Source organism: Heliangelus exortis, chromosome 1, assembly GCF_036169615.1.
Source record: "Heliangelus exortis chromosome 1, bHelExo1.hap1, whole genome shotgun sequence".
NCBI classification, from domain to species: Eukaryota; Metazoa; Chordata; class Aves; order Apodiformes; family Trochilidae; genus Heliangelus; species Heliangelus exortis.
The window spans coordinates 196,853,310-196,869,728 of record NC_092422.1 but is presented as its reverse complement, the minus strand read 5'-3'; the positions used below and the strand labels follow the sequence as shown (position 1 = coordinate 196,869,728).

General features: G+C 48.2%; 1 protein-coding gene across 1 annotated transcript; it reads left to right on the top strand.

Moving 5' to 3' along the window:
• The first annotated feature begins 327 nt into the window (after positions 1–327).
• Positions 328–15,293, top strand: LOC139791688 (carboxypeptidase A2-like). Its single transcript, XM_071734241.1, has 11 exons — positions 328–417; positions 3,450–3,531; positions 4,336–4,470; positions 6,235–6,333; positions 7,112–7,213; positions 8,793–8,894; positions 9,592–9,702; positions 10,126–10,216; positions 11,560–11,759; positions 13,619–13,703; positions 14,979–15,293. Exons 1-11 carry the CDS (start codon positions 353–355, stop codon positions 15,164–15,166), a joined length of 1,260 nt encoding a protein of 419 aa, XP_071590342.1. The 5' UTR covers positions 328–352; the 3' UTR covers positions 15,167–15,293.
• Positions 15,294–16,419: the final 1,126 nt, after the last annotated feature.

The following is a 16,419-nucleotide window of genomic DNA, read 5'->3' as shown; positions in this document are numbered from 1 at the left end:
GGAGTGGATGAGTAGAGCTTCTAACCCCCTTGGGCTGTTAGGATGACATTCAGTTATTCAGTTTGACTTCTTTTTTTTCTTTGCCAAAAAAAAAAAAATGTGTGGAAGGACAGTGAGGAGCTTTTTGGGAAGCTTTGCAAACAGCTCCTCCCTTTGAGGTTTGCACGTGTCAGCGGAAAATGTTGTGTTGGAGGTGAAATCCTCCTCCTATCTGCTGCTTGCCTTGAAAGCTGTGATAAATGTGAGAAGAGAGTCACATGGAACACAGATATGTTTTATCTGAGAAAGGATTTCTTACCAAGTCCTGTATAAATTCACCCCTGCTAGGGCTGAGCTGAACTCCGCAGCAAACATGAAGCTGGGTTTGATCTTCAGTGCCCTCCTCGGGGTTTCCTTGTGCCTGGAAACTTTTGTTGGGTGAGTTATGCTTTTCTAGAAGGCTTTTTTTTTTTTTTTTCTCCCTGTATTTTCCAATTGTTGCTTTTCAAAACCTTAACTTTGGAAAATCTGCTTGAGGCACGTTCTTTGCTCTTTATGACTGACCTTGCTTGTGGCTTTGGTGCTCCAGGGTTTGAAGGAACCACTCTCTACTTTGGGTTTAAGTTTCCCAAGGAGAAGGGTCTAGTTGCAGAGTTGAGCTCCTAAATTTATCTTCACCCAAGGCTTTGGTTTTGCTTCAGCTGAACCTAGGAGCAATCTGGAGCCTTGATCTGAAGCTGAATCTTCTCTGCAAAGCTCAGGCATTTAGCTTGACACATCTGATCTGGCACAAAGCAGAGGTGAAAGACCAGAACCTGGTCTCAGATCAGAAAGTTCACCAACTTCCCTTTAAGTTTTGAAGCTTCTTGTTTTTCTTCAAGTGCTTAATCCTCTTCAGGGCCTTTCAACACAATTTGAATCCTTATTTCCAACAATTCTGGTTATGGTACATTGAAAAATTGACCTCCTGGTATATTTCCTCACAGTCTTTCTGTGGAAGAACCACAGTAGAGGAAGATGATAAACATTATAGATACTTCCTGAGATGTAGTAGGCAAAGCACTAAATCCTAGTGAGTAAATCTGCACATTAAGATGTAAAGGCTAAGAAGACTGTACATAATTTACTAGCCCCCTAGGATTTGTGAAGCCCATTTGAATAATAGATGATTACATGATCATTTGGATCATTTAATCTGGGCTCTGGCATAACCTAGAGTGGATTCTGGTGAATTCCTTCCTCAGTTGTGCCCTGTAGCTGTGGTTGATGAGCCTCATCTCTTCACAGAAGAACCCAGTCCAGAAATAAACCTTGTGGTGATGGCAACTCCAATAATAATAAGTCATTCCTGTGGTGTAAGTGCCTTCAGTGCTGATTTGGTTTTGGCCACCAAGTGTTTTAACCACCAAATGCCATTTGCACCCAAGATTATGGAATCCACAGCTTCCAGGGATGGGGCAGCCACAATTTTTCTGGGCAACCAGGGGCTCACCACCTGCAGACTGAAGAATTTTTTCTTAAGGTCTAACTTAAATCTCCCCTCTTGCAGCTGGAAGCCCTTCCCCCTCATCCCATCCCTCCAGGCCCTTGTCCCAAGTCCCTCCCCAGCTTTCCTGGAGCCCCTTCAGGCACTGGAAGGTGCTCTAAGGTCTCTGCACAACTTTATAGAATTTCCAGGGTTGGAAGGGACCTTAAAGCTCATCCAATTCCAACCCCCCTGCCACGGGCAGGGACACCTCCCACCAGCCCAGGTTGCTCAGAGCCCCTTCCAACCTGACCTAAATCTTCCAGGGATGGGGCTTCAACCACCTCCCTGGCCAACCTGTTCCAGTCTCTCACAACCCTAATGGTGAAGAATTTTTTCCTAACATCTAACCTGAATCTCCCCTCCTCTAGTTTGAATCCATTCCCCCTGCTCCTATCACTCCCTGTGATCCTAAAGATCCTAAAGAGTCCCTCACTTCTTCCCTTTAAGATACTGGAAGGCCACAATGAGGTCTTCCTTCTCTTCTCCAGCCTCAACACCCCCAACTCTCTCAGCCTGGCTCCAGAGCAGAGCTGCTCCAGCCCTCCCAGCAGCTCCAGGGCCTCCTCTGCACTGGCTCCAACAGCTCCGTGTCCTTCTGCTGCTGGGGACCCCAGAGCTGGACACAGCTTTACCCCAGGGGGGGCTCCCCAGAGCCCAGCAGAGGGGGACAATCCCCTCCTTTGACCTTGAGTGGCCCTGGGAATCCCCTCTGGTTCTGAAAACACATTCTTCTGTCCCCCAGGTGTTGCATTCCCTTTTTCAGTGATCCTTTTGTCATTTCCTGAACACATTGCTTGGAATGGAGCTGCAGAAATCTTAAGTCCACCCCCCTGCTCTGAGCAGGGCATGGAGCTGTTTCCCCCTTTTCCCACCATCTACCCCAAACAAAAAGAGTTTGTAATTTTATTTTTTTTTTTTTTGTAACTCCCCTCCAAACAGTTCTAGGCCACAATGAATCAGCCTGAACAAACCAGGGTTCATCAGCTTCTCCTCGTGGTACCATTTCCTTGTACCTATTTTACCAGTCAGCCTGAAACACTCTTTTTTTTGCACCAAAACTATGTTTTTAGTGATCTAAATGCCACACTCAAGAGGCTGCACATTGTCATCCCTGCCTTGTGCAATTCAGAGTCTGGGTTCAGCTCTGAGGTGACCTCCACAACCAGTGGAGTGAGTGACAGTGATTCATTCAACTGGGAGGGTGCAAGCCACCCCCTGATGGTATCAGCTTCCCACAACACAAGGAAGTTTGTCAAATTCTTTACTAAATTGTAGAAAGGTGAGACAACTCCCATTTTTAATGGTTTGATTTCTCAGATAAAACCCCCCAAGCATTTGATGGTTGGCAGATTCAACCAGAATGGTGTTTTCTGCAAGTTGTTGACAAAATATAACTAATATTATATTAGTTATATATAATATATATTATATATAATATATATATTACATATATAATATATATAAATATATACAATATATATAAATATATACAATATATATAAATATATACAATATATATAAATATATGCATATATTTATATATATATACAAATAAATATATATATAAATAAATATATATATATATATGACTAAAGAATGGGTTGAAGGCTGAGCCTTGTGAGCCAGCAAAAACTCCTCCACTTGATATCTTGGTTATGATGAGCTCTTAAAAATTGCCATTTAATAGTTATGGATCTAGAGCCCCTCTGGTGGTCCTGGCTCTGCAGGTTGTTGGTTGAACTCCTGGCTGACACCAAGTCAATTAAATTAAAGGAAGGTTGGACCAGATGGTCCTTGAGGTCCCTTCCAACCTGACATTCCAGGAAGAAGTCCCTGTGGGTTGGTAGCACCCACCAAATTCATGATCTTCACCACCAGCTTGTTCAAACCTCATTTTTTAGGCTGTTTCACAACACCCACTGATTTCTTCTGATTTTTTCAGGCACCAGGTTCTTCGGATCAAGACCAGAGATGATGATGAGGTTCAGAAGTTGCAGTTTTTGGAATCCCAGGAGCACCTTCAGGTATAAAATGCCACAGAGAGAACTTTTGGACATTTCTGGGTTGGATTTACCTTGGTAGAACTTTGCATGTGGAAGGCTCATAAATAGATTTGCTATCTCAATACTTGGGTGTTTGAGCTGCAAGTTGTAGTACCAGTGCCAATAAGGAGTGTCTGCATTCTTATTTTTTCTGACTGCTTTTACAACCATATTTAAACAGATCTGTCCTTAATCTTAGTATCAAAAGTCTCATCTTTAAAGGGGAGACACTAATTTTCTGGTACTTGTCTCCCAGAGCTGTGGGAGGAATTTATTAGAGTCTACATTGTATTGAAGCCAGGAAACACACTATAAAATTTCAGGTTATTCCTGTTCTTACTGCCCCAGGTGAGGTTTTTTTCCTTCAAAATGATCAATTTGAATAATATGGAAATGAAAATTTAGAAAAGCTTTACCAAAGGAGAAATAAAAGCAATGAGTTTCATAATCCCAAATACTGTATTGTGGAGCTATTCTTTGAAACTGTTTCTGGTAAAAAGGAGAATAGTAAAATAATGATCACAGAAGACCAGAATTTCCTCTTACATGGCTGCAGCTCTGTAGTCAGTGAAAATACTGACTTCACCCTCCTGAATACCTTTGTTTGGTTTTTTTTGGGTGATTTTTTCACATTAACTGATATGAGGATATGGTGAGGCCAAGCTAAAGGATGAGCTTGATGGGGCACAACACATCAGGAATTGTTCACTTTGGGAGAAAACAGCCATTTCTGAAGCTTTTTTTGCAGAAAGCTTTCCCCAAACCAAATCCCTTTTCTCTTCTCAGCTTGATTTCTGGATCAACCCTTCCAGCACTTTTCTCCCTGTGGATGTCAGAGTCCCTGCTAGCAATCTCCAAGCAGTCAAATCCTTCCTGGAATCCTATGGGATTGAATACTCCATCCTCATTGAAGACCTGCAGGTAGGCAATGCCATTAGCAGGGATTTAGCCTTCAAATCCTCTGGAAACAGGATTTAAACTCCTAGGGATTCACAATCTGGCTTTGTTCATTGTCTCCTGGACTCTTCTGCACCAGGAAAACCTCCCCTTATTTTTGTAGACTATGGATTAAGTTCTCCAAGACCATCTGTGGATCACTGGGAAAAACTGGAAGCCACTCTGTAGATGCTGTGCAAAACCATATTGAATGGTGACTTTTAGGGGGCTCTAAGGCTTTTGGGGGCTTTTTTTAGGCTTTTGGGGGCTCTTCTCAGCACCCCCAAGGAAATTCCAGAGGAATTTAATATGGTCTTTTGATATCAGACATTTGGGAACCACAGTGCTTAAGTAAACTGTGTTAGGAGCAGCTCTGGAGGATAATCTGAAAAAACTACCAGGTGAGAGAAAAGCCACCCCCTTGGGCACTTAGCCAACATTTCTCCATGTTCAGGGATCCCCAAAAGGCTCCTAAAGCAGCATTAACTCAGCAGAAACACTGCTGCTTTTTTCCACCACCTCCCCCCAAGCTTTTCAGTGCTGTTTGTGTTCAGTGTTTCAAACTTCATGCTTCTTCATCCAAGGGAGAGCTGGGAGGGTGAGGAAGGGACTTGAGCATCTGTGCTGGGAAGAAAGAGTGAGAGGCCTGGGGCTGTTGAGGCTGGAGAAGAGAAGGCTGAGAGGGGATCTGCTGAATGTCCATCAAGAGCTGAGGGGTGGGGGGCAAGAGGAAGGGGCCAATCTCTTTTTGGGGGTGCCCAGGGAGAGGATGAGGAAGAATGGGTTGAAGGGAGAACATGGATCTGGACAGGCTGGAGAGCCTGGGGAACCTCCTGAAGACCCAAGTGTAGAGTTCTGCATCTGGGGAGGAATAACCCCAACCCCCAGTACAGAGCTGGGGGTGTCCTGCTGGGAAGCAGCTCCATGGAGAAAGCCCTTGGAGTCCTGGGGGACAGGGAATTCTCCAGGGGTCAGCAATGTGCCCTTGGGGCCAAGAGGGCCAATGGTGTCCTGGGGGCATCAGGAAAAGTGTGTCCAGCAGATCCAGGGAGGTTCTCCTCCTCCTCCTCCTCCTCTGCCCTGGGGAGACCAGAGCTGGAATCCTGGCTCCAGTTTGGGGCTCCCCAGTTGAGGAGAGACTGGGATCTACTGGAGAGAGGCCAAGGGAGAGGTGGGAGGGTGAGGAAGGGACTTGAGCATCTGTGCTGGGAAGAAAGAGTGAGAGGCCTGGGGCTGTTGAGGCTGGAGAAGAGAAGGCTGAGAGGGGATCTGCTGAATGTCCATCAAGAGCTGAGGGGTGGGGGGCAAGAGGAAGGGGCCAATCTCTTTTTGGGGGTGGCCAGGGAGAGGCCAAGGAAGAATGGGTTGAAGGGAGAAGAGAGGAAGTTCCAGCTCAGCATGAGCAGGAGAAACTTGTTGAGGGTGAGGCTGAGGGAGCCCTGGCCCAGGCTGCCCAGAGAGGTTGTGGAGTCTCCTTCTCTGGAGCCTTTCCAAACCCCCCTGGATGTGTTCCTGTGTGGGCTGCCCTGGGGGATCCTGCTTTTCCAAACCCCCTGGATGTGTTCTCAGTGCAGTTTGTGTTCAGTGTTCCAAACTTGATGCTGATCACCTCACCTCCGATGTTCTCACTCACTTCACAGATGTGGGTCTGGAACCCAGCAGCCTCGTGGTGTTATTTGAGATAAAAACCTGGTCAGAAGTTTGCAGATTCACCAGGCTTTCTCTCAGTGCTTCTCTGCCTTCTTTTAGGATGTTCTGGATAAAGAAAAACAAGATATGGTGGAGAGTCGGCAAAGGGAGCGCAGCAGCACCGGCTTTGACTTTGGGAATTACCACTCTTTAGATGATGTGAGTAACTCAGGGTTTTTTTCTGGTCTTTTTTTCATCCTGTCTTCAACCAGACATCCTATATTAAGCTCTAAAATGCTTCTCTGGCTTTTTTTTGCATGTTGTTTTGTTTCTAAGTTGACTCATTTTCTGGTCAACACAAGGAGTCAGCTCTTTCCCTGACGTTGAAACAGACAAATGTGGGATGTGGCTTTTCAGAAAATGCTGCAGAGTTCTGTCATAACCCTTCCTTCTGGCCCTCAAAAGTGATGGAGAAACAAAGGAATCTTGAAATAGGGAAATACAGAAAGCAGTAACCATCAAACAAAGCAGAGGGTGAGGTATTTTTTGCTGCCAGGTGTAGTTAAAAGAGGGTTTTGAACTTATTCCTCACTAAGTAGATCTTGATGATGTAGCAGTGCTTCCTTCTGCTTTCACAGAATCATAGAATCACACAATGTCAGGGGGGAAGGGACCTCCAGGATCAGCTGCTCCAACCCTCCTCATGTTATTGTTGAGCTGAGATGTCCCAGCACCCACTGAGCTGAGACTTCAAACTTCCCAAAGTGGGGGAATCCACCCTGGGAGACCATTCCAATGTCTGACTGGCCTCAGGTTGAAAAATACTTTGTGTTGTTAGGAACAGCACTGACTGTACCACTGTAAGGTGAGATGGAACTTTGGAGAGGCCATAATAATGAAGACAAAAAGGATGGAAATGTAAATGTCATCACATCCTAGAGATGCTCTGGGCAGTACTGTGGATAAAATGTAAATGTCATCACAACTTTTCTTTCAGATTTATGCAGAACTGGATCATCTTGCATCTGAGTACAGTGACATTATCCAGAAGCTCCAGATTGGGCAATCCTATGAAAAAAGACCTTTGTATGTACTCCAGGTATGACATATATCACAGAATCATGGAGTGGGTTGGGTTGGAAAGGACCTTAAAGCTCATCCAGTCCCAACCCCTGCATGGGCAGGGACACCTCCCACCAGCCCAGGGGGCTCCAAGCCCCATCCAACCTGACCTGAGACACTGCCAGGGAGGGATAATCACACCCTCCCTAGGCAACCTGTTCCAGTATCTTACTACCCTCATTGTGAAGATTTTTTTCCTAATATCTAACTTAAATCTCCCCCTTTTCAGTGTAAAACCCTCACCCTTTGTCCTGCCACTCCCCTCTCAGGTGAAAAAGCTATCCCAGAACATGCACCCAGGTACTATTGGACTTCCCACCCCTGACATTTGATGATTCCACACTCAGGTGGTTCAGTGTTGCCTCCTCTTCTGCAGGGCATGGAAATGGTTTCATAGGTTCTGGTTGCACAGTTTCTTTCTGCTTTGCCACCTGAGCAAAATGGTGGGGAGTTTGCTAAGGAGGCTTGGGGGTACCAGACCTTTTGGTCCTTGTTTTCCAGCTGCTTGTGTCCTGCTGAGACTTTCTGCAGAACCTGGCACAAGGATTACCATGATTCACCCCTTTTACAGCCCAGTGCCTTTTGTTTGGGAGCAGAGGACTCAAATTTGCTTCTGTTTCAGCTGGGAAGGATTCAGACCTCATCCTCCTCACCAGACTATGGACTGTTTTCTGCTTCCTAAATCATAGAATCATAGGGTTGGAAGGGACCTTTAGGATCACCCAGTCCCAACCCCTGCATGACCAGGGACACCTCCCACCAGCCCAGGGGGCTCCAAGCCCCATCCAACCTGACCTGAGACACTGCAGGGATGGGGCAGCCACAGCAATCCTGGGAAATTTATCCCCAGGATAATCTGTGTCAGGGCTGTGCTTGGGTCACTTTTCTGTCATCTGGGTCCTTTCAGCCCTGTCCCCTTCTGCAGGGTCAGAACCCCCCAAGTGGCTCAGTTAAATCAGCTGATGGAAGGACTGAAGTTCTCCCATCTTTGGGCATCCTGATGGACACTGGATGCAAGGAGATCCAAATGCCCCTGGGTTGTGCAGCTCTGAAACACTCCCTGGAACAGCACTTGGGGCTTTTATATCTCACTTGGAGATAGACCCCAAAACCATATTTTCATAGAATCCTGGAATGGTTTGGGTTGGAAGGGACCTCAAAGCTCATCCAGTCCCAACCCCCTGCATGGGCAGGGACACCTCCCACCAGCCCAGGGTGCTCCAAGCCCCATCCAACCTGACCTGAGACACTTCCAGGGAGGGATAATCAACACCCTCCCTAGGCAGCCTATTCCAGTATCTTACTACCCTCATTGTGAAGATTTTTTTCCTAATATCTAACTTAAATCTCCCCCTTTTCAGTGTAAAACCCTCACCCCTTCTCCTGCCACTCCCATCTCAGGTGAAAAAGCTATCCCAGAACATGCACCCAGGTACTATTGGACTTAAGCATTACAGAGACAGCCCAATTCACTCCAAACCATCCCCCTCTGTACAGGATGTTCTGGATTAAAAGGTGTTGGTCAGAGTTTTACAACTTTCTGTTTTGTTTGGCAGTTCAGCACTGGAGGAAGGAACCGTCCTGCCATCTGGCTCGATGCTGGGATCCACTCCCGAGAGTGGGTCACCCAAGCAAGTGCCATCTGGATAGCTAAAAAGGTCACTGGAACAGGGATGGGCTTTTCTTTGGTTTTTGGGAATGCCTCTGATGAGTGAAAAGCAGCTCACACCTGTGTGTGTTTAGCCAGCTCTGCTAATTCTCCTTCTCTCTTGCTCAAACACAGCTGGCACTGGAGATAATGTGGCCCCTGCCTAGGTAAAGAATTGGAAAGTGCTGTGTATTTTTAGAGCAGTTTAAGTGGGAGAAATTTAGGTAGATAAATTGTAGTAGCTCAGGTGAAATTGCTGAGGGTTATACAAATAAATAAGGACTTTCTGAAGCTTAGCTTGCTGCTTCACTCTGGACACAGAAACTCTGCTGCTGGCTTCTCTCCATGGAAAAAAAAATAATCCCAGCTCTAGGTAAATGAGCTTTTAAAATCTGCTGAGGATAACTCTGCCACCAGAGGAGTGCAGCACAGTTGTGTGTTCCCAACCTGGCTGATCCCTCTCAATTTTAGTGCCAGCTTTGGCTTATTCTCTAGGACAGGGAGGAGAGAATTCTGGTGCCCTCTTATGTTTATTTCAGAATAAAATAGTAAAAAAAAAAAAAATTGCTCTCTCCAAGCTTCAGGTCTAACAAGGGACAGTCACAGCCAACAGATAATAAATATTTCTTATTTTCTTGCCCTGCAAGCCAGCACAGGGGGAAAGAAATATGCTGATAATCACCCTGTGCTGTGTTTTCTCTGCTTAGATTGCCTCTGACTATGGGACTGATCCATCCATCACCTCCCTGCTGAACAAAATGGACATTTTCCTGCTGCCAGTGACAAATCCTGATGGATATGTGTACACTCACACCACAGTGAGTAGGGGGCTGGGTGGCTAAGCTGATTAAGAAAGCTGTCACACTCTTCCAAGCCAACAAGAAATAGGGAAGGAGGTTCTGGAAGTTCATTTCTTCATGCTTGGAAGAAGCAGTGACAAAAGATTCAGGCAGCCAATGATACTAATTACTTGCCCACCCATCTTCACCCTTTGTAAGTTCATCAAACCTTTAATTTTGGGGCCATTGGGTCATCTTGGCTCAGCTCAGCTCAAGTAATCAAAGTCTCAGGCCTAGGGTGGCTTCCTTAGAATTTTTCTAAGGAAATTTTTCTCAGGAAATTCTACAGAATTAATTCTAAGGAATTCCTGGATTAAGGCAAGGGTTTCTGGGGAGAAGTTTGAAGGCAAGGACCAAGATTTGCTCCTTTTCAGAGCCCCAAAACCTTTGTGTTTGTCTTAGAATCGCATGTGGAGGAAAACCCGCTCCAAGATTCCAGGCAGTGTCTGTGTTGGAGTTGATCCAAACAGGAACTGGGATGCAGGCTTTGGAGGTAGGAATAAAAATTGGCTTGGTTTTTGCTTTTGGTTTGGGTTTTTTTTTTTTGGGTTCTGGCTGTCACTAAGAAGAAAGTTCACTTTCTTGGTTCTGAATCCTGGTACACAGGACCAGCAACTGCTTTAATAGAAGATTCAGAAATAAATGGTCAAACAGGGTGGTAGCTCTATCTGTAAAGATAATTTGGTTTTGATTAATTGCTGGTGAGCATCAGATGGAGGAAGTAATCCCTGGCATCTACAAGGATGTCCCTGGAGTGTTGATGCTCTGTTGCTGCTGTTTGAGCATTTACTACCACTCTACTCCAGCATCCCTTCAGTGTGTCCAGCAGATCCATGGAGGTTCTCCTCCTCCTCCTCCTCCTCTGCTCTGCTCTGCTCTGCCCTGGGGAGACCAGAGCTGGAATCCTGGCTCCAGTTTGGGGCTCCCCAGTTGAGGAGAGACTGGGATCTACTGGAGAGAGGCCAAGGGAGAGCTGGGAGGGTGAGGAAGGGACTTGAGCATCTGTGCTGGGAAGAAAGAGTGAGAGGCCTGGGGCTGTTGAGGCTGGAGAAGAGAAGGCTGAGAGGGGATCTGCTGAATGTCCATCAAGAGCTGAGGGGTGGGGGGCAAGAGGAAGGGGCCAATCTCTTTTTGGGGGTGGCCAGGGAGAGGCCAAGGAAGAATGGGTTGAAGGGAGAAGAGAGGAAGTTCCAGCTCAGCATGAGCAGGAGAAACTTGTTGAGGGTGAGGCTGAGGGAGCCCCAAATGGTTCCCCAGATGGTTGGAACAGCCCATTCAGCAGGAACTGAAGGACCTGAAGACATTTAGTGCTGAAGGTCTGGGTTGGGATCTGGGATTTTGCTGCCCCACAGCCTGCAGGCTCCCAGTGATGTCCTCATGGTGTAAAACGTGGTGGTGACCATAAAAATCCCCATGAGAGGAGCTACAAACCACAGGGGTTGACACAGAATCATTAAGGCTGGGAAAGACCTCTTAAGGTCATCAACTCCCAACCCAACCCCACCACTAAACCATGTCCCAAAGTGCCACTTGGTTTTTTGCTACCTCCAGGGATGGGGATTTCATGGAAGCAAAAAATGTGAAGGGCTGGAAGGGAGCTCTGGAGATGCCCCAGTCCAACAGGATGTGTTCCCTGGGGGATCCTGCTGGGGCAGGGGGGTTGCACTGGGGCATCTCCAGAGCTCCCTTCCCACCCCAAACATTCTGTGGTTCCATGGCCTTGCCTGTGTTTGAAGATCTGCTCTTTGGAAAGCCTGGCTTTGTCTTGGGCCACGTTGACCCTTCATGAAGAGCAGCTCATCCAGGTTTGCCTTTGTTCTCTCTTTGCTCCAACAGGTCCTGGAGCCAGCAGCAACCCCTGCTCTGACTCTTACCGTGGGCCCAGTGCCAACTCCGAGGTGGAAGTTAAATCTGTTGTTGACTTCATTAAGCAGCACGGAAACTTCAAGGCCTTCCTCACCCTCCACAGTTACTCTCAGCTCCTGATGTATCCCTATGGCTACAAATGCACCAGACCTGCAGACTATGCTGAGCTGGTGAGACATAATGACTTGGGTTGAGCTTCCTCTGTTCTCTCCAGCTGGGTTTCTGTGCTCGAGCACTGAGGTGAAATAGCAGGGTTAAAACTCTGGTGAGAGTGACCAACAAGATGGTGCCACAACTTTAAAGAGAAATTCCTGGTCCTAAGCAAACGTGTGCCCTCCCCACTCATTCTCAGCCCTCTTTGTTCCTCCACGTCTCCTTCTTCCTGCTTTGGATAGAATCCTAGAATCCTAGAATGGGCTGGGTTGGAAGGGACCTCAGAGCTCATCAAGTCCAACCCTTGATCCACTCCCACTGCAGTTCCCAGCCCATGGCACTGAGTGCCACATCCAGGCTCTTTGGAAATATCTCCAGGGATGGAGAATCCACCCCTTCCCTGGGCAGCCCATTCCAATGGCTGATCACCCTCTCCAGAAAGAAATTCTTTCTAATGTCCAACCTAAACCTCCCCTGGCACAACTTGAGACCTCTTGTGCCCTCTTGTCTTGCTGAGAGCTGCCTGGGAAAAGAGCCCAACCCCCCCCTGGCTCCAACCTCCTTTCAGGGAGTTGGAGAGAGTGATGAGGTCTCCCCTGAGCCTCCTCTTCTCCAGCCTCAACACCCCCAGCTCCCTCAGCCTCTCCTCAGAGGATCTGTGCTGGATCCCTTCCCCAGCCCAGTTGCCTCCTTTGGACCTGCTCCAGCACCTCAATCTCCTTCCTGAGCTGAGGGGCCCAGAACTGGACACAGGACTCAAGCTGTGGCCTCCCCAGGGCTGAGCACAGGGGCAGAATCCCTTCCCTGGACCTGCTGGCCACGCTGTTCCTGAGCCAGCCCAGGATGCCATTGGCCTTCTTGGCCACCTGGGCACACTGCTGCCTCCTCTTCAGCTTCCTGGCAATCCAGACTCCCAGCTCCCTTTCTGCCACTCTGTGCCCAGCCTGGAGCTCCCCATGGGGTTGTTGTGGCCAAAGTGCAGGACCCGGCACTTGGAATGTTGAACCTCATCCCCTTGGGATCAGCCCAACTCTCCAGTCTGTCCAGGTCCCTCTGCAGAGCCCTCCTGCCTTCCAGCTGATCCACACTTCCCCCAGCTTAGTGTCATCTGCAGATTTGCTGATGATGGATCTCACCATCTTAACTCCAATGGAGAAGACCTCTGAAGGTCCCTCTGCTGGAAGCAGCCTTGAAGTCAGGGCCAGTTCCAAGGTTGGATTTGTCTGCTTAGGGCCTTGGACAGCTGAGTTTTGCTTTGATATTTCTAAAGACAAATTCCACAGCTTCTTTGAGCCCTTCCCAAAGTTTCCTCACTGCCATGGGGATTTTCTTTTAATACCTGCTACCTAATTCCATTCTCCTTATGGCTATTTGTTGCCCCTCATCCTGTTTTCCCTCCAAGAAGAGCCTGGTTCTGTTTCCTCTACACCCAAACTTTATAGAATGTCAGTTTGGAAGGGACCTCAAGGATCATCTGGTTATGTGGTCAAGGTGAGCACAAAGCTGACCACTGACTGCTGGAAAATCCCTGCCTGCTTTTGGAATTTCTGGTATCTTTTATACCTTCTCTTGACAAAAGAGTTGGTGAGGTAAAAAACTGGATGACCAATACAGAACCTGCTGGGATTTAACTTCCCCTGCAGTGTCACCTCCCCAAAACACCATGGAAGCTGTGAGTGCTGTCACAGGTAGGAGTGATTAAGAAATTGATTGATTAAGGAATTGATTGATAGTTCACTGAGGAGGGGTGTGAAAGATGAGAGATTTTTGTGAAAGGTTGTAGAGTTACCCCTGGGTATGGTTTAGGTTGGCAAAGCCTTAATGTTTAGTTTCATTAAACGTGGCTTCTCTCTGATCTTCATCTTTTCCTCTCCAGGATTCCTTGGGAAGAATTGCTGCCAGATCCATCAAATCCCTTCATGGCACAACCTTTACAGTGGGGAGCATCTGCACTACTATCTGTGAGTATTTTGTTACTCTGAGCTCTTCAGGGCTGTCCCAGGGGAACAATCTTGGTGTGTCCCTGTCTTAAAGTGATTGTTCCCCCATGCTGGGCACTCCAGATTCTGGAGGCAGTTCTGGGCCCCTCGTGATAAGAAAGAGATTGAGGGACTGGATTGTGTCCAGAGAAGGGCAATGGAGCTGGGAAAGGGTCTGGAGAGCAAGGAGAATGTCTGGAGAGCAAGGAGAAGGTCTGGAGAGTAAGGAGAAGGTCTGGAGAATAAGGAGAAGGTTCTATAGAAGATGTAGAAGGGACTGGAAAAGATGGAGAAGGAGCTGGAGAGGAAGGAGGAGGTTCTGGAGAAGATGGAGAAGGGTCAGGAGAAGTTGTGAGGAGCAGCTGAGGACCTGTGGGTGTTGATCCTGGAGCAGAGGAGGCTGAGGGGAGACCTTCTGGCTCTCTGCAACCCCCTGAGAGGAGGTTGGAGCCAGGGGGGGTCGGGCTCTGCTCCCAAGGAACAAGGGATGGGCCAAGAGGAACTTTTGGCACAACTCAAGTGGTGCCAGGGGAGGTTTAGGTTGGAGCTGGGGAAGAATTTCTCCCTGGAAAGGGTTAGGGTTAGGGAGAAAGGGTCTGGAGAACAAGGAGGAGGTTCTATAGGGATGGAGAAGGGGCTGGAAAAGATGGAGAAGGAGCTGGAAAAGATGGAGAAGGTCTGGAGAAGTTGTGAGGAGCAGCTGAGGGCCCTGGGAGTGTTGATCCTGGAGCAGAGGAGGCTGTCTCTCTGCAACACCTTGAAAGGAGGTTGGAGACAGGGGTGTTGGGCTCTGCTCCCAAGTAATAAACAAGAGGAAAAGGCCTCAAGTTGCTCCAGGGGAGGCTTAGGTTGGAGCTGGGGAAGAATTTCTCCCTGGAAAGGGTTGTCAGGGCCTGGCCCAGGCTGCCCAGGGCAGGGCTGGAGTCCCCATCATCCCTGGAGGGGTTTCAAATCCCTGCAGAGGTTTCAAAGCCCTGGAAATGTGGTGCTGAGGGCCATGGGGTAGTGGTGGCCTTGGGCAGTGCTGGGGGAAGGGTTGGACTTGATGATCTTCAAGGTTTTTTTTTTCCAACCAACCCCATTCTGTGACTCCAAGCTCTTCCCCTGCTGGAGGCAGCGACGCTTTTGTGCGGTCACCGCCAGCTGCACAGCAGAGCCCAGGGAAAAACATGTCCCTCACAAATACAAGAAACAGGACAGAAGAACTCAAGTAAATTTTCTTTTCACCCCTCTGCCTCTTCTCCTTTCCTCTTCCAGACCAAGCCAGTGGGGGCAGCATTGACTGGAGCTACGACTCTGGCATCAAATACTCCTACGCCTTCGAGCTGCGCGACACCGGGCGCTTCGGTTTCCTCCTGCCAGCCAACCAAATCATCCCAGCTGCAGAGGAGACCTGGCTGGGGCTGAAGAAAATCATGGAGCACGTCCGAGACAACCCCTACTAAAAAGCTGGGCTTGGGAATCGGTTGTCTGGGAGCAGCAGGCTCAGAAATCTTCTTCCCCTTGGTGTGCTTGAGAGAGCTGAAATGTGAAAGCTGAATAAAAACCCCGCGTGCATTCCTCCTACAGCAATCCCTGTCTGTGTGTGGCAGATGCTTCCTGCTTGCTCACTGCCTCTTTGTGTGCTTGGGAGAACCTTTAGGAGGTTTTAGGACAAAGGTGTGGTCAAGGAGGCACTGTAGGAACAGTGATAAGGGGAGGACAGAAGACGTGGTTCTTGGATCATAAAAAATTGGCTGGATGGTTGGGCTGAAAGAGTCGTTGTGAATGGAACCAGTCCCAAGTGGTGTCCCCCAGGGTTCAGACTGGGGCTTCTTCTCTTTAATCTCTTCATTAATGATGTGAATGAGGGGATTGAGTGTATCCTCAGTAAATTTGCAGATGACACCAACCTGGGTGGATCTGCTGGAGGGTAGGGAAGCCTTACAGCAGGACTTAGATTGGACCAATGGGCCAAGGTTAATTATATGAGGTTTGACAAGGCCAAGTGGGTCTTACACCTGGGTCATAACAACCCCATGGAGAGCTACAGACCTGGGGAAGTGTGGATGGAGAGCTGGAAGTTTTGTTTTAGGAACTCAGTGGCCAGCAGGAACAGGGAGGTGATCACCCCTCTGTACTCAGCTCTGGTAGGGCCACATCTTGAGTCCTGTGTTCAGCTCTGGGCACCTCACTACAGGAGGGACAGAGAAGTGCTGGAGGTGTCCAGGGAAGGGCAACAAAGCTCAGGAAGGGCCTGGAGCACCAATCCTGTGAGGAGCTGAGGGAGCTGGGGGTGTTTGGTCTGGAGAAGAGGAGGTGAGAGGAGACCTTATCATTCCAACTACCCCAAGGGAGGTTGGAGTGAGGAGAGAAACAGCCCCTGCTCCTTAGTGACTGTGATAGGAGCAGAGGGAATGGATGGAAGCTGTGCCAGGGGAGCTTTAGGTTGGATGTTAGGAAATATTTTTTCACTGAGAGGCTTGTCAGGCATTGGAATGGCCCAGGTGGAGTCACCATCCCTGAAGGGATTTAAAAGGCATTTGGACCTGATCCTTAGGGACACGATTTAGGAGTTGATTATGGTGTTGGTCAAAGGTTGGACTGGATGAGCTTGGGAGGTCTCTTCCAACCCAAACATTCTGTGAGATGTCAGAGTGGCCTCTGGTGAGAGGAACTGAGCTGACCTCTTCCCACCCAGAGAAAGAAGAAGTCAGAT